At 41.2% G+C, this 25,007-nt stretch overlaps 1 protein-coding gene across 4 annotated transcripts in view; it reads right to left on the bottom strand.

The window, feature by feature from the left end:
* The window catches only part of GRID1 (glutamate ionotropic receptor delta type subunit 1), a 485,278-nt gene that overhangs the window by 278,317 nt on the left and 181,954 nt on the right, over positions 1 to 25,007 (bottom strand). For all 4 annotated transcript variants that reach the window (XM_063406045.1, XM_063406046.1, XM_063406048.1 and 1 more), the window contains one exon: positions 9,604 to 9,888. In XM_063406045.1, the coding sequence (XP_063262115.1) occupies positions 9,604 to 9,888 (285 nt within the window). The remainder of the gene's footprint in view (positions 1 to 9,603; positions 9,889 to 25,007) is intronic.

The raw sequence follows: 25,007 nt of genomic DNA, 5'->3' as shown, positions 1-25,007 counted from the left end.
TATCTTGTCACTCAACTCTACTAAGTGGTTGGTTGGTTTTTTCCAAGCACAGCACCTTATAAACCATCAAACACCTTTCTGATGCATCTATCTCAAGCGATCCTAAATGTTCTAATGTTCTCTGGCATTACCAAGAAAACCACTCTAATTTCTCTTACTCCTAATTTTTTACTTTTCTGTCTAAACCAGATCCAAAGGGAACTGGCTAAATAACAGGAATCTGAAGAGGATGGTGTGAGACTCCCCCCAAAAGCACATCCAGCTCCTAGTGTCATCACTGCCATCACACCAATGCCACATCCCCCTGAAGCAGTAGGTGGTTAGTGGGGGATGCTGAATTCATTTGTCTCTGGGCTTGCAGGCTCTTCTTCTACCATAATTTGGAATTTTCTTTCTTTCCTTCCAATGATTTAATTAGGATTTGAGAGAAAGAAAACTTAAACGCACCTGTCATGAGTACTCAGTCAAACCCACTAATTGGCCAATAATCCAGCATTTTAAATGTTCCTCTTTCCTCGCCTCCCACCCTTCCCATTGCAAGGCTGCCCTTGTTATTCCTATTTTAGTGCCGTAATATATTGTTTCACTTAATTACAGCTTGTCCAGACTTATATGGCTGCACAGGATGGGAGAGAATAGAAGATATACAGCACCACAAAGACTCCCACAGATACTTCTTTATACAGCAAAGCCACCATATGTCACTAAATGCTCCTTGCTAAATAGAGAGAGTGCACTTTGGGTGGTCCAAACTACTTTTAAATAATTTGATAGACTCATATATGCTTCCATACATAAGGCAATCATTACAAAGCATCCTTAATGCAGAGGAACTGAGAAAAGCTTTGCTGAAAATAAAAGCACACTGCTGTTCCTTCAGCCAAGATTTCTATTGCACCACAAGGGCCTGGTGGGGTGTTCAGTTAGGTGTTGGTGCCCAGGCTGTGCTGACTCATGAATACAATGCCAGAATTTGACCTTTAATTACTCTTCCAGCAGGAGGTATTACTATCCCTATGACAAAAATAAATGACAGTTCCTTCCTGTAAAGATTCTGTCATTTGAAGGAGAAAGGTGATTACAGAGAAATGTTGTTTCTAGTTAATGTATTATTCCTTTCTTAACAGAGTTCCTTAACATTATTATATGGCTTTTGGAAGATGAGATATGTCTTAATTCCTGTTAATGGCAATGTCAAATATTAATAAAAGTGGGCCAAAGCAAAATGACTTTGAGAATTACTGAGGAGCTGCCTTAGGACAAGTGAGATCACTGGGCAATGGCCCGTAGTGCAAGGAAGGTGTTTTGTACTTCAGGCACTGCAGATTCCTTGGGCCTTTGGTATAAACATAACAACCATTCTTCTACTGCACAGTTTCTTTATTTTCCTGGCTCCCCATGCATGCTTTGCTAGAAGATACTTTGCTGTTGATACAAGCAAATGGTGGCCAGAAGCAGAGGAAAGGAAATCACTCTGACTTTGGAAATGAAATCCAAGCCAGCTGTAACACACACCAGCACTGACTCACTATCCTGAATTCCCTGCCTCGTCCGCTCTGCAGCAGCTGAAGATTTATCCACCCTTAAATAAACATATTTAAGGTTTGATAGTTGCTGATGGGTGCCAGGGAAGGCCATGAGCAGGGATCTTGAGAGACACCCTGCAGTGCTTACACAGCTGGTGGAGAGCCTGGAGCACACGTGCTGTGAGGAGCACCCGAGGGAGCTGTGAGGAGATCAGGAGGCTCAGGGGAGACCTCCTCCCTCCCTACAGATACCTGAAAAGAGGTTGTGCCCAGCTGGGGTCCATCTCTTCTACCAGGCAACAAGTGATGGAACAGGGGGAAATGGCTGCATGAGGGGAGGTTTAGATTGGATATCCAGAAAAAGCTCTTCACTGAAAGGGTCAGGAACGGGCTGCCCAGGAAAGCAGCGGCGTTGGTGGAGTCACCAGCCCTGGAGGCATTTAGAAGACCCGCAGACATGGCACCTAGGGACATGGTTAATATTTGGACTTTATGATCTAAAAGGTCTTCTCCAATGGAAATGATTTAATGAAGTGGGGACTGCCAATAGTTCCTGACCCCATAAGACATTCCAGATTGATGAACTCAACTACTGTCTCCAAACAGTGGGACAGTAGCTGTTGCCGTTTAGTGCTGTTCTATCACAGGAAATAATCCATGAAACTATTGCAAGGGAGGTCCCAGATCAATTTTTGTCTCTTTCTTGGAGCCCCCTGTAACTCTCCCATATGGTTTTGTAAGAAACAGTCTATTCGAGTTTTAGTTACTAAACCAAGAGACACTAAACAAAAGATCCAGTATTTAAAAAAGGGTCTCTGTAGGACTCAATGTTCCCCAGTAGTGCGACTAATCCTATTTACTCAATTTGTACACAAAAAAGAATGCATTATTTCCACTTAAACAAATGCTATAATAAGATGATGAACATTAAATTACTCTCCAATAGAACTCAAATATTCGGATTACATTGGCAATGGGCTCTGACTCTGAAAAATCCCAACTTTGAAGCATTTCTCCTTTGCTTTTTATTTCATTTTTACAGTCTAATGATGCATTTTTTCCTAAAATGATTGAAATAACTCTTAAAATAACTCCCTGAGCACCAGATGCAAACATTAAATATATAAGGAGGTAAATGGAGAAGGCATAAAAGGCCCACACAGCACAATTCAATGGAAAGCAGAACTCTGCTCCCTTTGCACGTCTCTGTCTAGGGGGTGAAATTTGTGCATCTGTGGACAGCTAGCTAGACATTAAAAACAATTTGGACAGGGTGCTGAAGAAAAAGGTTTAGCCATGAGAAAAATAAGTAAATGAAACACGGGTTTTAAATACAAGAAATGTGAGAAGGAGAAGGACTGGGATTTCTGTCTCAATAAGGAAAGCAGAAAGAAATGGTGAGAAGCCACTTACTCTTATCTGGGTAAACCAAACCAGAAACAGTCTCCAAACAACCCAAAGAAGTCCTGCCCATAGTGGCATCACAAAGATTGCAGGGGGGACTGGGCAAAGGCACAAAAGGAGCAGAGAAAATACATTTCCTTGATTCTGTGTATGGACTCATATACACATTTACACACAAGTATACACATGCACGTATATAAATACACACACACTCAATTTCCTGCTATGCTTTTATCAAACAATTTCTAAGTGGATGTGTAAACATCCAGTCCTTGATAAGTCTCAAAAAGAGACTCCCTTTTGGGATGGGCTCCTCGGATTCCCTGCTCAAGTACACCAAATCATCCTTACATTTCCCTGTCCTTTCCACACTCCTAAATAAACTGTTTAGCTTCATGCCATCAGCCTAAACTCAAGATATTCAATCCGCCATCAGTCAGCGAAAGAAAATCAAGAGCTTAGGCCTCCTCCAGATGACATCTACACCTTTCAAAGACTTCTCTGTTCAGAGTTAATTAATTTGCACCCTCTGATTCCAGGCTGCTGGTCTGCCCTTTCTCTAGGCAGTGTGTGCTGTATTACTCTGTTTCAGAACATAAATGGAGGGAAAACAGAATCACCAACAGCCCCCAGCTTCTACAAATTAGAGCCTGAAGATTGGTCACTAAAATGGAACAATGAGTTGAAAAAGACAGTAAAGAATGAACAATGAGGGCTTTCAGGACTAGATTAATAATCACTCTTGACCAGATGACTGAGCTGAAAAACTGGTGGGAAACTGCTTTTAATAACACTTTTCATTTCCCTTCCTCATCAGCATCTACCCAGGTAGAGACTTCTGAAGTCATTTAAGATACCAAGTGATTTTAAGAATATCTATTTTGAATGCAAACCTTCTGTTCTGAAAGTGTTAGTTCAGTGGATTTCTCAAAAGAATTTGCATCATCTCTTTGCAAAACATTTTTCAAACTATTTGAAAGCTCAGCATTATTTCCTGAACTTGCCTTGAATTTATGAGAGAGACAAGATGCCTGAAACTGCCCAAAAGCTTGGTCCAGAGATCTCTGACTGGTTTTTGCTACCACTGAACTTTACAGGTAAGCTGTAAGAGTACATATTGAGAATAAAGGCTGTACCATAACATCAAGATCATTGTATCTCACATCAGGTATTGTCCTGGAAGCATTTAATAGCTTTTATGGGAAACAACCTCTGTGCATGCTTCCATACCTTGATAGGAATTATGGAGGGTTAGAGAGGGGAAAATCTTATTGCTGCTACTAGCACACACACTCACAGACCTTAAAAATCAAAGTACTAAAAGTAATGTATTAGTAATAATTTGAAGTGAAATTGACTTTCTTTAATTACATTTGGTGTTATATATTGTGATGCATTGCTAAATAAAAAGAAATACTATCACAAATGACAAAAATCCATGCTTAATTTAAGCAGACCAATTACTTTAAGTGCTGCTACAGTCAGAAAAGTGATTCAAGGATAAGTATGGGAACACACAATGCCATTTCTTCAATAGCTTCCAGATCAAATTCAATGTAAAAGTCAAAAGGTCAGTTTTTCTTCTCTCCACCATGGTATCACAAACTCCCTGTTTGACTTGGAGAACTTGGCTGAATTCTTTCTTTCCTGGCATGCTCTGCAGCAGCAATGACGATGACACATTAAAACACAAACTTTTTACAGGAAAGTCTTCATTATTTCCAGGTAGATGCTATATTGGTCTGGAAACCAGACATCCAGTATGCAGTTATGCCTGAATAACCAGGTAATGAAGAAATTGTGTAGATTAAATACTCAGACAACTCTGTTCCTTGTTGGGTGGAAAGGTGCTTAGCCCCAGTCTGTCCTTCCCCTTTATCACCTCATACAGCAGCATCGATGCAGAGATGTCTGAGGATTCCCTCCCTAAGTGATTCCTGTTGCAGACTGATGAGCATAAAGTTACATTTCTCTGCAGCTGGCTGATTAAAATCTATATATCCTGCTATTACAACAGCAATCTCAATTCACGCTTCTTCTCCACAGCACTTCCAGCTGGGATGCACCAACCAACTGGAAAAAGCCTGGTATTTTTAATAACACATGCAAGCTCTAACACAGCTCATGCAGGACAGGTCAGACACTTCCTGGTGGTGTCAGATGTGCTGAACAGGCACCCACCAATACCTGTGTGCTTGGCTCAACACCTGAGGACTCAGACTGCCTGTATTTACATCAGGCTAGGCATGCTCACTGGAAATATGGCAGCCCTAGTGATGCAGGAGTGGTTATCTGACAGCTGAAATCATGACACAGAAAGCAGAAGGTAACTTGTGTGGTAAACAGACAAGGACAAAAGAAAACTCAGAGCAGGTGAGGTGAAAGCAGCTCATATGCAAATGCTCTGCGTTGCTTCTTTTTTGTTGTGACAGTCAATGTTTCACATCACAAGCGATTTGCAGCGTTCCACGTGGACTGTGCAAATGCATGCACTTCTCAATTTTCATTACAGTAGTCTCCTGAAAATGAAATTAATGCAAGGGTAGTAGCCTGCACAAAGGGATCTTGACAAAAGACAGACCATTCCAGGACCAATATCTTGTTGTAAAATTATTAATAGCACAATTGCTGTAATTTAAAATCATGACTGAGGCCCTTGACAGGCAGGACTCAGAAATGAAACTGCCACATAATTGCTGTGGGAAACACAACTTCCCACAAACCAGTCATTTCAAAAATTAAGTTCTTTACACACAGCAAGATTGATCAAGTGGCATTCAAAGTTAATGCAGCATCGACAAAAAAAAAAAAATAGACCTCTAATCTTGGAAAAGAAAAATTTAGAAATCACTAAATTGTGGCCTTGGGGTTTTTCTCCTGTAGGAACCAAGCTTCATATACAGGTTTGGAAGGTCAAATGTTCTTCAAAAGTTTCTTCTGTGAAACTTCTATACAACACTTTTCTTCAGAAGACACTCACTTATTGACATCAAAACTTAAGAATAAAATATTAAAGCTACTTTTCAGAGGTCTGGTATCATTTTCATTGACAAAGCAGACTCATAAAACACCCCTATTTTATCTTGTTTTCTGACACAGATATGCAAACATGTATGAAGGAAATCAGAGACCTAATCTAACTACAGAGATAAGAAATGTTTTTCAGTAGTAAGGTTAATCTAGTGAAAATGTAGCTATTACTCACATTTCTTTTCAGATATATGACTTAATATTCCTCGTTGTTTTCATTTTGACATTCAACCTCCAAAACCCTTCTCAAATCCATCCTCTAACCACACATCTGTTTATTTGCTCACCCTAGAAGCACAGTTTCAACTGTTTATTTCCCAACCTCATCTTCTGGTGGGCGGCACCCACCGCTTTTAACTGATAGTCATTTTACAGCTTGGCAAAATACTTTATGAAACTTGCCCCACTACCAATTTTTCTGTCAGAAAATTTGATTACTGACGCTTCTACATCCAGAAGGTCAGCAAAATAAAACATTAGACTTCCCAGCAGGCCTGTGCACATTGTTGCAATGTAGCTAGTAGTGTGTAGAAGCACAAAAGATGTTCTTGTAGAGGAAAACGTAGCTCAAAACACATCAGGCACAGCTGAAGCTTCTCGAGATGACACAACAGATCGGAATTCTGTCGCAAGCTTTTTACAGCTGGGTAGACCTGGTTTTACACAGAGCACCATCTGAGAGCCATTGGCAAACTTAGGGGCAGCTTGGCTTTTCTCACCAAAAAATGAATGTCAGCCTCAGCCACAACAATCTCCCGAGTGGTCAATGGGGAGCAGGTTTCTGTGCACCTTCAGAAATCATGCACAAACCGTAAATGAGAGAAGCGGAAAAGCAAGGGCTAAACCATGAAGATGCAACATCTGTATTAACTCCTACCTTTTCTTATGTAAGTACACGGGAACTGAATGGATAATTATCAACAACCTTTCCCCTGTTGATACAGCTCAGCAGGAATCCCTCGATTTCTTGTAGACTTTAAGGCAATTTACTGTAGTGGACCATATCCTTTCACTGAAGTTATGCATCCATTTTTATCTGTCATTTCAGTGTAAAACAAGGCATATTTTATTGTAACCACAAGAACATTAAGGACTTGTTAGGCTGTTCAGAAACTACTCCATGTTTCTAACAGCCAAGTCCATTACTTTTCCACAGAAATTATAATTCAAAATGTATGTCAGAGAAGAAACTTGAATAACTTTAATAAATAATTTTCAGCTTCAATGTAACACAGCATTGCCATAAACGTAGGGCTTCTTTAAATTGTGCAATGCTGTTTTGTCTTCAGAAAATCTGACAGTTCCCACAAGGAGGACACCAAGGGCTTTCAGAGATGAACAAATGAACGAATTAAAACACTACTCAAAGGAACGGTACAACTTTCAGAGGCAAGGTAGAGAAGGACCACTAATTACAGACAAGCACAAAAGCCCAGTGCTGGAAACTCTCTGCAGTCACAAATATGTCACCCCCCTCCTCATGGCCAGCAGGGCACTCGTGCCCAGGGCAGGGCAGGGAGGTGCTGCTGCAGAAGCAGGAGCAGGTCTCTGTGGAGCTCAGTGCTGAGCAAAGGGCCCTGCCCTGGGAGCCAGGCATCTGTTTCAGAGCAACACCATGGGAAATGGGTTGTTTATCCTCTGTTCACTGATCCACGCCCAGATCTGGCAAGGTTCAGTTGGCTTCTTTATGGAAACCCCTCCCACCAATTTCTCATGCAAAAATTATTCTGGTGGAATTAGCATAAAATGGAGCACGTGGGCAGCTGCAATGCACACCGGGCTCCCCACTGGAAGGAACAAAATGCCAGTGGCAATCTTCCATAACCTTAATGTCTAAGTCATACAGCCTGTGCCAAATGGAAAAGATAAATCTGATTATAACTGAATTTAGAGGTATGTGAATTAAGGGTTGCAGGATTTGCTACTGAGATGTTAAACCTTTGCAAAAAAAAAAAAAAAAAAAAAAAAAAAAAAAGGGCAAAGAAACACTGATGCATCACTGGAAAAAGGGATACCATAGAGTTCAGTAAGGAGGTTGGCTAGTAGAGAAAACAGGCAATAGCAGTTTGAGCATCGAGCATCTGGGAGCCCCTAAGACATCCTAATAAGATGATTTCGTTCCCCTTCATTCTTGAAATAACTCTTAGAATAATTTTGACTCTTTAAACCCAATCCCCTGCTAAAGAGCAACCTCCTCATCACTACCACAAGGCCACCAAAAAGAACATCTACCACATGACTTCTGCTCTCAAAGCATTCACTGCTCAAGCACTACAGAGGACAGTAATTACAGGACAGTTTATTTGCTGGGTTACTAGATTTTTGAGTCTACAGATTAGCCCTACAAGCATCATGGAACTCTTCTCATGCTTAAAACAATTCTATGTCATTAAAAGGATGTTACAGTCTCAGCTGATTTCCTACTTAAAACCATCCTCATCATCTTCAATGTTCCTGTTAAAGAAACAGCAAATAACTATCTAGCAACTGAGAAGAGAAATCTGCACACAAGACTTTCAGAACTCATTTAAACTCAGGACTGTTGTTTTTTCCTTTGTTTGCTTGTTGGATTTTGGGCATTTTTAAACCAGGACTAACCAAACCTCAAAACCAAAGATGCTATTTCTCTCTGAATTGCCACTGAAAATCTGATAATGTATAGGGAGAATGCAAATAAAGATTTATTTTGCAACAGTAGAAAACGTATACAGTCTAAACTATATGCATAGGCATACTTAAGATTATTTTCCCTACTGTGATTTAACCTTAAGTTTCCTTTTTTTTATATTCTGCTTATGGTAAATCACCACATCAAAAGATTATGCATCACATTTTAAAGCGAAAGTGTTAGCAAAGCTTTAAACTACCACAGAAAATTTGTTTTCCCTATTACAGATCCTATATCCTAAGACAGGAGTGCCAAATATACCATGAGTTAAACATATGGAACAGTGTTCATATTGGCTGAGCAGGGGTGGGGGGATATAAAAAAAGCATACATGGTTCCCTTTCCCTCTGAGAGTCTGGTCCAATGAAAGATTTGGAGTTTTATTATTCTTTACACCTGTCATAAGGTACCTGGGCAGAGATTTTGTCTACTCAAGTTTCAACTCAAAGTAAGAATTCTCCTGAAGGAAATACATGAGATTCAGTGAAAATGCTAACTCTACTTTTCAGTTTAATGCCAGGAATATCACTGTGAAATTTAGTTCAGATACAGAATAGTGTGAAGAAGCATGTGAAAAAAGTAATAGTTATTGTGAAAATTAATCTTTAAAGAGAACAGTACTCAGCTTTGATAGAAGGCACTTTCTGGAACAGGTAGAGACCATGCTGAACTTCCTTGCACACCTATGTGACCCCTGCTGATCAGTGTCAACATTTGATTAATATTTTACTGAAAAAGTGTGAGATGACTCAAACTTTGTCTGGGTAGGTGTTGCTAAGCAACTTTGCTCCTTGCCTGAGAACCAGCCCTCACAGCAGCCTCTCCTTCAAGAGGAAGACCTGCATCCCCTTGAAACGCTCTCCTCCTCTGCCAGTGAAAAACCCAGCACGTCACATTCCACCCCTCCCTTTACGTTTCCCTCCCTGACTCCCAGCGAAGAAGAACCGAAGGGCTGAAACGCTGTCCGTTCCCTACCGTAATCGCTGTCGTAGAAGACGATGAACTTCTGCCAGCGCAGCTCGGTGACCAGCTTGAGCATGACGTCGTTGAGGCGCACGGGCGGGCGCGCGGCCAGCGTGTACTCCTCGTCCTCGGGGCTGGGGTTGAGCTGGCAGGCGGTGCGCGGGGAGCCGCCCGTGCTGCGCTGCACGAACAGGTGCGGGATGTGCATGGCGTCCGTCAGCGACTGCAGCGCGTTGGCCGACGCGCAGCCCGTCGACGTCACCAGCGCCAGGATCCCCAGCGTCATCAGGTCGCAGGCTGCAGGGGCGAGAGGAAAGCGGGGGTTAGCAATGCCTTGGGCCAACTGTTACAAATGCTGTAATGAATGAGCACATGTATAACTTGCGAGGTCAAACAAAGGACATAGAAGGAAGAGGAGTAGCCTTCATCCCTGCAACCACCAAAAGGAGTCAGAAGATCCTCAAATAACAGCTGGAGCATGCACGATGAAGAAGGTGGCGCAGATTTCAAGAATCGAAACTGGGAGAAGACAATCAAAGATGGGGTGTTGGCTACAGTATAAAAGTATAGATGAAATAGGCTTTGATTCATACATGGGGTAGGTCCTGAACCCTGCACATGTACCCTGGCCCGGCCAGCCAGCTTTTTGCTCATGCTTTATTGATACCGAGTCCACTCACTGTTAAATTACTTTTATAAAGAATGCAAGACATTTTTATTTGAATGTACCCTTTTATTTAATTATATTCATCTCAATTAAAATTTGCTGCTAAATTTCAACTTGGATGTTTTTGGGACCTTTTCATTTATAACAATGCCAATCCCAAAGTCCAATTAAAAATATATTTGGTTTATTAAAAGATCAGGTTACAGAATTTCGGTAAAAACCCCCAGTGGAGTTACGTTGACGATGACCCGGGAGATCGTCAAAGGGTGAACTGGAACGCAGTATCTGGCACACTGCCGATCCCCAAAGTTCACAAATTTGCCTTGTTCAGGGCTCGGGTTTTATACACTTTATTTTGCCCCCGGCACATGATTTCCCCACAGTCTCTTTGTTCCCGGGACCAGTTATTCGAATTCATGGTCGTCGCAGGTTGGCTGAAAAGATTTTCCTCTGGTACTGTGAGTCAATTTTGGGCTTCCCGTGGGTGAACGGAAACTGAAGTTTGTGAATGGAGGGGCGTTCTTCTCCGGGGATCTGGGCAATGATGGTGCTCTGATGGCTCTGCTGCCCACGGGAGGAGAACTGATTGCTTATCTTAATGTGTCCTTCTTTCAGATGCCAATCTCCTCATCTCCAGTTCCTGGCACCTTATTGTGTCCCCCTGAATAGTAGTTACTGGGTGGTGCTGCCTAGGAATTCTAATTCCATGGCTGGCTGGAATTTAAGTTACAATTTATTTTATATTTTACCAAACCATGATTTTATTATGTTATTATCCCCAAAAAACATTAATTAACCCGCTATATTTATTACACAACCTAGATGCTAAGATGGGAACGAGAAAGGTTTTGCCCTTGCCCTCAACAGGGGGCTGAAATTATATTACACTATCATCTGAAGCCTTTCAGAATCAGATCATCCCTTTCCAGTAGGAGACAGCATCTGCAGTCTGTCCTGATACGCCAAAGTTGAGGACAGATAATGTAACTTCTGTCAGTCCCTGAGACAGCAGATGATGTGTATGGAGATTATGGCCCTTGCTTCAGGTCAGTCTTGGTGCATGCATGAACTGAATTCCTGTTTTTTAAAACTCACTTCGCTGCTTTAACCTCTGTATCCTTGTTGGGTACACTGGATGAAGACTTTGGAAAATAAAGAGCAATTTCCATGCCAAGGATTTGCCTCATACAGCAGAGTTTTAAAGGATTTTTTAAATTGATAAAAAACATTCACTGTGTGTCTCAGAGCAATGAAGAAACAACAAAGACATTCTTTCAAACCAAGACAACTCATGAATGACTAAACAATTATTAGCAACACTATAGCTGTCCTAAAAAAGATCTGGAAAAGCACGTATCATTTAAAAACACAGCATATACATTTGACCCCATCTGTTTTTGGGAATGAAGCATTTGTCTCACGCTGAGTTTGAAACACAGACCGTGGCGAGGCCTGGGCAGTCTGCTCCTGCTCAGGGCATGCCACATGGCACGTTCTTCCCAGGACCTCTCCAGATAAGGCAGCCTGATCTTCAGCTGCAGATAGAAAACATTTCCAGGCAGGGCCCTCCGCAGCTATTCAGTCAGTTATGGAGAGAAGACTGTAAGACGGTAAGGCCGCCAGTGATGCTGCTTTTACTAACTCTACTGAGTAAGTGTCAGTAAAGCTGGCCCTGGGAGCTCAGCACAGGAGACCCTCACAGGTCAGGCTGGCAGCAGCCCTGAGGTCACTAGGAACAGCCTGCTCCACCTCTGCAGAGGGCTGGGGGCAAGCTCAGGGGTTCAGCAGCTGTTTCAGACCCCAACACGACCCACCCTACCCACAGGAAACCCTTGCTCTGCTCCCCCAGCACGGCAAAGCCAGACAGGAGGGACTGGAGCTGCTCCACAGCCCCGTGCAGAACACAAGAGCTCGTTAACAGTGCATGAAGAAAGAGCCTCTCAGGCCAACTCAGAGCCCCCTGGGACACACAGAGCTGAGCAGGAAATTCAGTGCAGAGGGGAGGCTGCCCGTGCTGGTGCTCCCCCTGCAAGGACAGTGCAGGGGCTGTGGCACTGCCAGTGCCACGTCAGGCTGCCACTGACCTGCTGCCTCATCTCCGGTGGAAAGGCACAAACGAGAACACAATCTATTAAAAGCATTTCTTTAGCCTCCTCCAAACACTTTTTTAAGTGTATCTCCACTTTCAGAGGCCAGAAAGTCAAAGGAAGTAGGTTATGAATAATTAATAGTAATTAACAGTTAAGTATCAATTAATATTAATTACAAAAAGCCTCCATAATTAAATATATAACTGTTTCTCACACAACCAATGAACTGCTCCACCAAAAATCTTCATAGAGCAGACAGAAAATAGATATATTTCACTTTGATATGGGATAACAAAGAAAACGTTTGATCTTCTCTGTGTGCAGAAGGTTCAACATGTTTCCTGATGCAACAAAGATGAAGAGCTTTTAAAATTATTTCCTTGATGGTCTTTACAATAAACATATGTCAGCTGCATTATCTAAATTTACTCTGTGTTGATTATAGCTATATGAAATTGTTCTTTGCTTTTCCTGAGAGCTGACCTGATTTAACAGCAGGGAGGCATTATATTTGCCAAATGGGAGACCCAGGTTCGAGAACAGATTTGATTTCCCAGGCTTCTTGCCAGAGAAAACTGAACATGTCATACAGGTAATTTATTTAGTCACAGTAGGGGAGGGAACAGAGAAGTGAGAACAGAGGGAGCGAACGGCAAAGCTGAGCCATAAACCCCTGCGGAGATCTCCAGCCAGCAAGCTTTGCTGTCGCCAAGGGTGAGAGCAGCAAGCCACACGGGGCTGGAGCAGGAACAATTTACTGGCAACCCAGACAGACGGAGACGAAAAACAAAGCCTCTTCTGATGGGAGGCTGCATTCGGAGAGTCACTTATTTGTGCAATTCAGAGCTGATCACCAGTTGTATAACAAGAAAAACCTTCACTCAGTGGCTGACACTAATCAAAAGCTGCTGCTTATTAGCAGCAGAAAGACCAGAGAGGCAACAGATCACGGCAAATGGGTCCCCTTATCTCCCAGCACAGCCCACCAGACACGGCTGAAATATCTCAGCAAAGACCATTCCAGCTGAGGCATTCTCCCCGTTTTTTGTAGTTTGTGTCCACGGGTTAGATTGAAGAATTAGTCAATACGCTTCCACATCCTGATATTTTTGTCGATTGATTATGTTCTGCCTGAAAGCATACGCTATTCAGTAAGTGTGTGCACCTCTTGCCTCTCTGTTTTGAGATAGCAGGCAATAAAAACTGGAATGACTAAAGGAAAAAAAAGGTTTTCATGTTTTCTGAATTGCTTTCTGTAGTCAAATTACAGAATGTGAAACAGAACATGTCATTTCTAATAGAAGACTTTCATTATACAAAAATACAATGGATTCCAAAGAAGTTCAGCCTCTCCACAATTATTGCACTGAAGGGTGAGAATAAGCTTTGAGCACATAAAGAAGGAAAGTATTACTTTTTACATGAGTAACACAATGGGGAACAACAACATAACAGACTCCATTAAAAATCTCATTAGCTCTTAAGGCATCTCAAAATTCCTTAGCAAGGGAACGTTCAAGGATTATAAAATCTTGGGAGCAAACTCTGGTGGACCACTTTATTTTTCCAGGACTCCCCCACATTCCTACAACTTCTTGCACAGAAAACTAACATTGGAAAAGAGATCTGATTTTCTGTTTAACTTCACAACAGCTATGGATTTACAGCAGCAACCAAATATCCTTGACTCTGTGACTGAGTAAGTGGCTAATTCTGTCTATTAGCTGCAGTTTCACAAGCATTAAAAAGAACCTGTAATTTTTGCATAAAAATTTCATAACCGTGATCTTGATTTGCTTACGAGCTGAATACATTTGATCTGAAATGCTTTGGTCCACATCAAACTACCAACATATGGGAAAGGGGAATCAAAACACCTTGAGAACTTCAGTGATCATTAACTACTATAGTTACGGTAGTATACATTTAATATTCTTATAACTAGAATGCTTTCACATTTATTTATGTTGCGGATCTCTTTACTTAGATAGGTTTTAAGAAATAAGGCTTTTAAAGTATTTCTTCTACAGATGAAAAGACAGAAGTGTTCTGGTAATCCTGCCCCAGATTTGACTGCTATTTAAACAGAAATAGATATTAGTTTACTGTGCTAAGAATTACTTTATCACCACCAAACTTCATTTTAAGAAGATACCAACATCATACAAACCACACTGTAAGAAATGTGCAGTCTAACATGATGAAAACATGAACATCATCATACCTGAAGACTAAATCTTCATTAATTTTTTGAGCTAATTAAATCATGTCATGGTGCTTATCCAGTGTTGGCCTCCATCAACAGACCATCTCTCAAGCTTATTCTTGGATTTCATTGAAGTTCCACAAATTACTGATTAACCCTGTTTGTAATTGTTCTGGTGAAGTATCTCTCCTAACCTACTCTTCTGAAGGCTGTTTACAGAGACTCCTTTTACACATGTGCTTGACCTTTTACATCTTGAACTGTTACTGCCATCTCAGTGTTTCACAAGGCACTGCTTTCTTCTCCACCTACTGCCTCTACCTTCACTCTCAGATCATTGCAATATATGCAGAACTCATTCTGTGACCCACATCTCTAACTCCAGACACATTCCATTAAGACCACACCTAAGCCTGAAAAAGGGGCTATTAATTTTCAGACTTTGCCTTACCCACTCGACCTTTCTCATCAGTGGGACTCCTCCTGGCACATGAGACAATGCAAGACTCCTGCTTTGCTGCAATCATCCTTCAGGTCTTGCACTTCTACTACTGCTTCTTGTACTTCCGAATTCTGAAGACAGGTGCAGATGGCAAAGTCCTGATTTGGCACCATCTTCATGGGGATATTTGCATTAAGAGCTTTATCTCAGATCTCTGTAATTAAATCCCTCTCTCCCCAAACCACTGGGGATTAAAATACTCCAAGAGGAACTGTTATCTTGCTCCTGGCAATGTGACAACATGACTATTGCTCAGTCTGCTTTTCAGCGATTTCCTATTATCAGAAAAGGGTAGAAACTTGTTCTTTTGTTTCCTCCATTATCCATAGAGCAGCTGCCAGTGTAATTTCAGCTCTAACAATATACCCACCTACTGGCATTCACACTGCCTCCTCAAACTTGGATGTCTTTCTGTCTCTCACTTCTGGGCATCACCATCCTGCCCACTCTGGACACCCTCTCATATTTAATAAATCCTCTTCAAGTTTTTAGTTGAATTTTTTTCCTTTCTGTTTCAGTTTGACTAACCCTTAGGAACTCTTTACTGCACTGCAAATGGAGAATCATCCAAATCACAGATAACTTGGGTATATCAAGCTGGGGTTGTTTATCCTGGAGAAAAGGAGACTCAGGGGTGACCTTATCACTCTCTACAGCTCCCTGAAAGGTGGCTGTATCAGATGGGGTTGGTCTCTTTCTCCAGGCAGCAGCTGAAGGAACGAGAGGACATGGTCTTAAACTGCACCAAGGGAAATACAGATTGGACAATAGGAAGAAGTTTTTTATGGAAAGGGTGATAAAATACTGGAATGCTCTGCCCAGGGAGGTGGTGGAGTCACCATCCCTGGGTGTGTTTAAAAAAGACTGGATGTGGCACTCAGTGCCATGGTTTAGTTGACGTGTTAGGGCTGGGCTGGATTTGACCTTGAAGGTCTCTTTGAACCTAGTGATTCAGTGGACTTGAATTTTAAAAATCTACTGTCTGAAAATTGAGAGGCTTTTGCCTTTCTGCTTGGGAAGATTTTCAAAGGAAGGAAGATGACTTCAGACATGCTGTATTACTCTGCAATGAAGTGATTAACTAAGTTGGCATTTAAGTGTCTGCGATTAGGTTTGAAAGCCACCTTCCTGCTGAGACCAGGGACTTCATGCTTGCTTCAGTCAATCTGAGAGAACAGTAATCTTTCACATTATTTATCTTTAAAAATTAGTAGGAAAAAAAAATCATTCAAACAAATTCTGAAGAACACAGCAGATTCTGGGGGGAAAAACCTGGTTCTGGGAACCTAAATCCTAATATTCCATGAGATTATCACAGCCTGTAATACCTGCTGAAAGTTCATAGCAGATCTACCAGCTGAACTAGCAAGCAGATGAGAATGTCATGTGCTATATACATATGAACTACTGTATAATTCATGGGTATAACATCTCATTAGCGATTTGGTTAATTAGCTAATTTATAGATAAACAGAGATACATTTAAAATTTTGGGGTGAAACAGTGGAACAACCAAGAGTTAGGAGTTAAAAATGTATCAGTTTGGAAAACTGCATCTTGAATCAAGATGTAACATCTCTGGGAAACATGTCCACAGACGTATTCTCAAATTAAATTGAAAAAGGCCTTCTGGGAGGTTTGCTGGAGCACCGAAATGAGATAGAAAAGACAATGATGCAAGGAGAAAGACTGCATCCACCAAGCAATATTTCAAACTCAAGAAGATGATGATACAGTTCTTCCAGGTAAAGCCAAAATAACACAAACCACAGAAGTCTTCACACATATCTAAGCAAAACTTGAATGTTTCTGCTGTAGTAAATGAGAAACTGCCATGAACTTAGAGCACAGGCCCACAGCTGACTCAGTCACACAGAAAAATGGCAAAAGACTATTAGCTATCAACACTTTACTCCTCTTTAGGCCTCAAAAGGTCTTTAAAATTTAATGCTTTTGTACAAAACCAGCTGATCAGGCAGAAAAATTACAGAATAATCTCATCTATATCACTGAAAGTGCTTCTATTAAAAATATTGATTTATACAAAGATTCACTCCTATTATTGGTGTGTTAAGAACAACACTAAAATTAGTTATCTAAGCACTCACTGAACCTCATGCTTCACTAAAGAAGAGTAATTTATTTCTTGCTTCACATTTTATGATGTGTCTTACTCTTCAGCTTCTTTTCTTAACTGAGGAAGGCAATTCATAAAGAATTTGCATCATTTGCACCTAATGACATGCTATGCAGTTGCTCTTCCTTTGGATACTCAGCAATAAATATATTTTTTCTTTTTTTTTGTTTCTGTAGGCTTTTCCTGACCTTTATGTTCTATACTTACACTATGTTTCTCCAAATAACAAAGAATTTATTATTTTTATTATGAAATTCACACAAAGCTATAGCTACTTGTCATATAATGACTGATAATACAGAGAAAAGATAACAAAGGTAGACAGCAGAAACCTTTTATGTAGCATTTTTATTGCTGTATCATCTTATATGTACTGAAGATGGATATTTCCTACTCCATTATCAAAACGAAATGCATCTCAGAACAAGAAAGAAAATTTACAATTTGCTCTCTCTGTTTGAGGAGAGAGGAAAAAAAAAATAGAAAAAGATAAAAAAAAAGAGGAGGGAAAAAAAATCAAACTAGCCAAAACCCAGAAGTACCTCAACTTAGGCACACCCATTTTTTGGATAAAACACTTGAGAATAATAAATATTCCCTCCCTTCTCTTCTTCTGTGTCTGAGGAAGGGCATGACAGAGGTGTACCAGGACATTCCTACGTTAGCATGTGCACATAAGAGTTCACATAATCACTACATCAGAACACCTCTGACAAAGCAGCATCTGAGAAACATCTCAAAAGCAAGGAAAGCATGAGGATTTGGAAATGTTTACAAAAAAACTTGGAACAATGGCTTCTAAAGGTCATCCCCCAATTTTTGGGCAGTCTTTTTATCATTTTTCCATTACTCAAGGAGAAGGAATGAGGTGCTGGGGTCAGCAGCTGGCTCCATCTCTCCAGGCTCAGGGCACTGACAGGGCCCTCCTCACTGCTCAACAGCATCAACTGCTCAAGAGAAGCACTTTTCAGACCTTCAGCTTCCTTTCAACTCCGTGTTTTACAACCTGATGTCTTGTGAGCCAATTCTCAGCATGTATAAACTCTCAGAGCTCCCCTGACATCACCCCAAGTGTCATTTATATCTGAATAATTGCCACTGTGCCTTTGCTCCATTGCCCCATTGGTTCAGCATTTTCAGTACACACTTTTTGTTGGCTGGCACACACACACAGCTTCAAACTTCTGGTATGAAGGCTGCAAAATGCTTTCATTTTATAGGACTTATGATGAACACCAAAATTGCATAAATCCTTTCCCTAGCATCCACATTAAATGCAGCAATTGGAGATTTAAAGCAATATCATGGAAAGACAAACCAAAAAGCCATTTCTGTGCTGGACAACAGTCCTTGTGTCAGTACTAACCCATGAAACCACTGCCATCCTTGAAAAATTAACCAGGAGCACAAAGGGGATCAGTCTAGACCACTCTCCTGTTTGCATTTATGCAGACAAAGACATTATTCCAAAACGTTAAGCAATAAACAACAGAGAATAAAAACAATGGTCAAAACTAGAGTTGTGGCTTTCATTTAATTGATGGGAGTGTACCAACTCCCTTCCCTCTTTGATGGTCAAAATAAAACACCAAGCACAAGTGACACTGCTCTACTGACAATGCAGTTTAGATTCTGCACAACTGAGTGATGCCATCAAGTGGTCAACGAATGCACCAGTTGTTTTCCAAGGAAGGCTTTTGGGTTAATCTTCATTGAACATGCTGCATTTCGTGTGGAAAAGCTGCTGCCATGAAATCAGCAAAAAGCACACTCTGCTGATAAAAGTGCATCAACTGAGAGCACTAGTGGCAGATAAAGATGGCCTTGTTTTTCCAGAAGACAGCTCTGATGCTGCTCTCTAGCTCCTCCTAAGAAGGTAAGAGTCTCTGAGAGCACAAACAGCCTTCTAAGTGCTTCAGAGTCGATTTTTGCTACTGCTTTTGCAGTTGGGTTGATCTAGAAGGCCACACCAGGAAAGATTGCATAATGTAGGTATTAAAAGTATTTAATTTTTTTTTTTTTTAAAAAAAGCAATTTAGCATTGTGAGTGGTTAAGGATGTGCAACATCCCAGAATTTAAACCTTTTCTAGTTTTCTCAATTAATAATAAAAAGATCCTTAAAGCAGCTAAATAGAAATTCCATGGTACAGAAATTCTAAAGAATAACTGCACTTCTGTTTTCTCAACAAAATGCAACTCCATTAGTGAAGATTTTCTCTTGGAATTGTAGTTAGGCATGATTAAAAACGTGAATAAGCATTTCTGGTAATTTTGAATCGTGCATGATTCTACAGAACTACACATTAATCACAATGGCATCAATACTATTTTAAGGCACTAGGTGGAACTGAAACAGCTTTGACTTTTTTTTTTCTTTTTCCCCTTCAACACTAGTTCTGAGGTAGAATTAGCTGCAAACCATCTCAATTATTCACGGGACATAACTGCTTTTCTGAACACTGCATATTTGATCTCTGTTCTTTGCAAGTGCCTCAATAATTATGTTTTCTTTTGCCCTTCAGCACAGAACGAGCTGCACTTTCTCACCCTCTGCTTTTTTCACCTGCCTTTCATGACAAATCAATGACACAGGAGTATTTCTTGCACCCTCGTTAGCATTCTGCAGGGATGCCTGACTCTGTTGCCTCCTTTGGGACTGTTTTACTTGTACACGCTGAGTATTATTTTAATGTCACTGTGGCTCAGGCTCACTTTGAGCACGCACAAAAGGAAAACACTTCTGCCAGCTACACAAAGCAGTCAAACACGATTCCAGGTAAGCTGATAAAACCTCCCATTCTTTGGTACCAAGGAACACTTCTGGATTCGGAGCAGCACTGACAGCCAAGGAACACATCAGCCCTGCCAGCTTGTCTGAAGACATCTGTGCACAAACAGGGCCAACAGAAACTTCCATTTGGGGGGAGGCTTCAACTCCTCCCTTTTGCATCACACCTTTACTGAAAGCAGGAGGGATGAGCACCAGCCTAAGCCTCCTCCATGCTGCTTCTGCACTACCTGCAAAGGATTCCTGTTGTTTCCCAGCACATCAGGATCACGTGCCACTCGCTGCACACTCCCACTCGTGGAGACATTTTAAGCACACCAAAACACTGACGCATCATCTCCTCTCCAATCTGCCATTGTGCTCACTAAAGCACTGCTTGAGGACAGCAAAGTCAAATACCCCCAAACATCGCCCCAAAGCAGCACTGGACATCCTCAGACTTTAAGGAAGACTCTGGGGCACACATAATGCCATCAGAGCTGCTGCCTTACCCAGTGCAAAATGTTAGGAGGCTCAAGGTAAGTTCACAAAGGCTACCACTGTCTCATGCACAGCCAGCCAGTTCCACGCTCCAACAAGCAGCTCCAGAAATGCACAGCCCTAGAAGCTATCCTGATTGGCCCATCTATGCTCTTCCCCCTCCCACAGCTGTTACTTCTACCAGCAAAGGGGACAGCGACATTACATAAGGCAGGGGAGACACCAGGAATCATCACAGAGCCAGGGAAGCACAGCCCTGCTGAAGGAGCCCACTTATCTAAACAGCATTCATTTATTTATGCCAACTGCTGAAAGACTTGCAGTGTTTATGAGTGTAGTGTGACTCAGTAAGTATTTATAGCATCTATTTATCGACAAGCTTTAGGGGTTGATCTATTGAAAGATCTCTGCAATGTATCACATACTTACAACTGCATTCAAAGATTATGCAAATATCCCAAGCCTAGCAACAGTCTGAAGCTGCTATGTCATTTTCTAAAATCAGCTTTAAAAGGAACACTTTCTCCTTTCCTCACCCATGAAAGGCTTAACAAATGCCAAAATTATTTTTGCTCATTACTAAGGAAAGGTTCCTGTCCTCACTCAGCACTAGTATTCGTGATATAAAAACCACTTTGCTTGCAGATCTCAAATCCCCCATGGCCATCCAGTGCTATAAACTCGGTAGCATTAAAACACTGCAAATCTGCATTCTCCAGTTTTCCTTTTAGCAGATGCCACTGAACAACTTCAGACAACAGATAACTTTTTTAACACCTACTAAAGTTACTTTAAATTATTGGAGTATTACTCTGAATTTCTCCTCCCTTCAGCTCTGCATGAGACAAACCAGGGGAAAACACCAAGATTCACAAACTGTCAGGAGTTCTCATCGGAATACATTAAATTAGCCAGTTGTTCAAATGTGTTTAACACCTGGTATTTCCCACTGTGAACCTGAGGGCAGATTTTCAAAAAGGCTCAACATTTACATACTTCCTTACCAGAGGCTGCTGCAAGACCAGCCCTCTTGTTTTGATGTTTAAATGAGACCTGACCTCTTAAAAGTTTTTCCCATTTTCAACTAGACTCCTTTCTTTTTTTAACTGTGTCGGCCTGTGTCTCTGGGGATAAACAGATATTACACTGGGGATGACCAGGCTTACCTCAAACCAACAGAAATGCAGAACATTTCTTTAATATTATATTATTAAAAATTTTAAAATATTTTAAAAACAGCCTAATTACAACTTGCACCTAAGGTTTGTCTCCACATGAAAGTCACTCTCAATTAGTGCCTATGGTAGACACTAATTCAGGCTCATCTAGAGGAAGGCACATAGAAAATATCTGCTTTTAAAACACCTCACCTTCCACAGGAAGACATTGCTTCACTTAAAGGCTCCACTTTCAGCTGTTGTACAATTCCTTCAGCTGCACCTGATTTCAGTAACTAGTAACTGCATTATATATATATAGATATATATATATAGTCAGAGTGGATAGATAATACGAGATAACTCAAGCCCTGTGGCATGATCGATACAAAAATATCGTATTACACTTCTTATTAGGTGCTACTTAGGCTTCATTACTAAGAAAGCTTAACTGGCTGTTAAGTTTTATGTTTGCATTCATATCATCTCATTCTGTAACACCCTCCGGTAGCTTTCTTTAGTCACAACTAAAACCAAAATTATTTTGTCCCTGTCCTCTTAGCGCTGCGTTTGAAATGTATTCTCCACAAGACCAAGAGAGCTACTACTGCACTATGGTCAGAGGGACAGACATTTACTAAAGCATTATCACGTGGGGACAAGTAAGAAATTCAATATTGCACCTTCCTGAATCTGTTCCAACAGGACACCATTTCTGTAACACCAATAACCAGAGCTCGTGCAGAGAGTTAAACAGAGATGGGAGGAAAATGCTTAAACTAACAAGATAAACCTCATAATGAACAAACCAGGGCCTAATTTCAAGCTGGGCACAGAGAGATTGGTTTAAGGAAAGGAGAAGATGCACCTCAAATAAAGAAGCAGAAAGAGTAGGTCAGAGAAGGTTCCTGCTTTCAAATATCAAATTTTTTTACCAGTTACAAAAAAACGTGACTTACTAGAAAAGTGAATTTCTAATGAGAAGTACCAATACAGATAAGGAAATTTTGTTTGTATATTCATAGGTCACCAGCTTCTCACTAAAGGCATTCATTATTGGATCATACAGATTTTCTGAAAATATGTATTATGGTTGTATGCTCAAATCATAAGCCAAGTTAAAAAAAAAAAAGTTCAAAAGCCACAACATTAGAGCCTTCTTGCAATCCTCACACTGTCCCAAGCATTAGGGAATTTTACTGTGAAAAACACTCAAATTCTAGACTGATAAAAATCAAGGTACAGCAGGATGAGGATGCCACGGACAGCAGTATCAGCTTGAGAGCCTGGACATCCTGACAAGAGCCGTGGTACTCCCTGCAGGCTGAGGTGGGCTTCCTTCAGCTGTCATTGTATCACTGTTACACTCTGATTTCTTCTCTTCTTACTGCACATCTTTATAAAATCACTGTCTCGTCCAGAACATGTGCTGTATACACCAACTAAATTGTCACGTCTTTCACAGCATCTATTCTTTTCTCAAAATCATGGAATTGTTTCTGACTATAAGGTATGGGGCTGCAGGGAATGACTCCCCAGGCCTGGCAGTACATTGCCCTCTTGTCTAACTGGTAATAACCTGCACAATTGACACTGTGGGCTCTTAAGGTTTCCCAAATCTCTCCAAAAGTGAGGCATTTGCTGTCTGAGGTCAAACCTTTAGACACATCATGAAGGTACAGAGCTCTAACACTGTAGCCTGGTTCAGCAGACTCAGTGGTTACTGTTAGCTCTCCAACCTTCCCAATTTACCTGAAATGACCATTTCCCAAAGATCCAATTTCATGAGCATTAGGCCAGAAGACATTTTTTCTTTCAAGGATCTCTGTCTAAATACATACAATAGATCTAGAAAACACCTTGCCCCTCTCCTCACATCACCTGAGTTCTACACAGCTCTTAAGCATTTTCTGTAGCATTAATTACACACGCAGTACTATGAACCACTTGTATTTGGGACCTGATTCATCTCAGTAACTAACTACTATGAAACCAAAATAATTTATTTATTCACAGGCTGAAACTATTTTGTGCATCCAGGAAAACTACCTCCTGAACAGACATGTCAGCTGATTTCTCAGGGGGGCTTTTGTCACAGAGGCTCTTCATTTTCACACAGTAAGAATATTTTGATGTTGTCCAAATCTACATTTTGGGACTGTCTGGCAGACAATGACCTTGTACATTTACTCGTCTCAGAAACCCCATGGAGACCACTCTTGTAGAGATATATATATATTTAGACTGACAACCATTTCTCAGTTCTACAAGAGAGAAGTGATGGGTTGGGTTTTTTACTACAATAACAGGTTTCCTTAGCTGTAGAGCCCAAGGCACAATAGGTTCTCCTTGGCCACAGTACCAACACAAGGTGTTAATAAAGCCCAAGACCGAAGCAGGGTTAAAGTTTGGGGGAGCCTGGCTCCTTCTTGTACACTTGACACAATCACATGTAGGTGTAACAAAGGCATACATCAGGTGCTCCTTCCTCACAGCCCTCTCCTAGCCCAGGGTGGCTGCACACACCAGACACAGGCTGGACACCCTGAGACCATGGCCAGCATCCCCTACAGGGACAGACTGCTTGCTGTGTTCCCTGAGCCACAGCAGAGCACGGCAAGGGGTCAGAGCGAGCTGCAGGACCAGACCTGCTGAGCAGCACAGTCACTGCTCGGGACATTCAGGCCTCCACCACACAGAACCTGGGCAGTTGGAGAAAAACATATTTTCTCACTCCACTCCAAGCCCTTTCCAGTCTAAAGGACATTTCTGCACAACGAAACAAAAGGCAACATCTCACTTAAGGCTTTCCCAATTCCCTTGGTCCTCTGTGCATGCAGAAGACTGCACTGTGCACTTGCTTATGTCAGGAAAAGGGGGTTCTATATGGCAGAAGTGCTTATCATTTTTCCCCAGTTTAATGATACATTACCACAGCTAATCAGGTAACTCACAGGACTTCAGTTGAATATCAAAAAACTGAATGAAAAGGTTTTGTGAGCAATGACCAAATACATCAGCTAAACTGTCAGAAAGACTACAAAACAGAAAGGTGGGTAATGTTCAATTTGTAGACTAATTTTAGAACACATAGAAATGCATAACGAAAAGAAAGGCAATGTTTTCTACCTATGCTCTCAAGACACTTATCTCTGTTTTGCATTAATTGGAAGACCACTTTGACATTTTGTGAAAATACCCTTTGTAATATTCAGCACAAGAGGTTCAGAATCCAACCAGCTGAACTGCACCAAGGCCCAGGAGCCGACACAGACTCCTAATCAGGGACCTGGGTGCACAGAGAGTCCCATGAGACAAGCAGCTAAAACATCTCTTTGTACCCCACCATGTGCTGATGCTCTAGGAAGTGAATGTGATCCACAAAGGG

The sequence above is a fragment of the Prinia subflava genome, chromosome 9, assembly GCF_021018805.1.
Source record: "Prinia subflava isolate CZ2003 ecotype Zambia chromosome 9, Cam_Psub_1.2, whole genome shotgun sequence".
NCBI classification, from domain to species: domain Eukaryota; kingdom Metazoa; phylum Chordata; class Aves; order Passeriformes; family Cisticolidae; genus Prinia; species Prinia subflava.
Note: the sequence above shows the minus strand (reverse complement) of the source record. Positions and strands in the feature narration are given on the sequence as shown.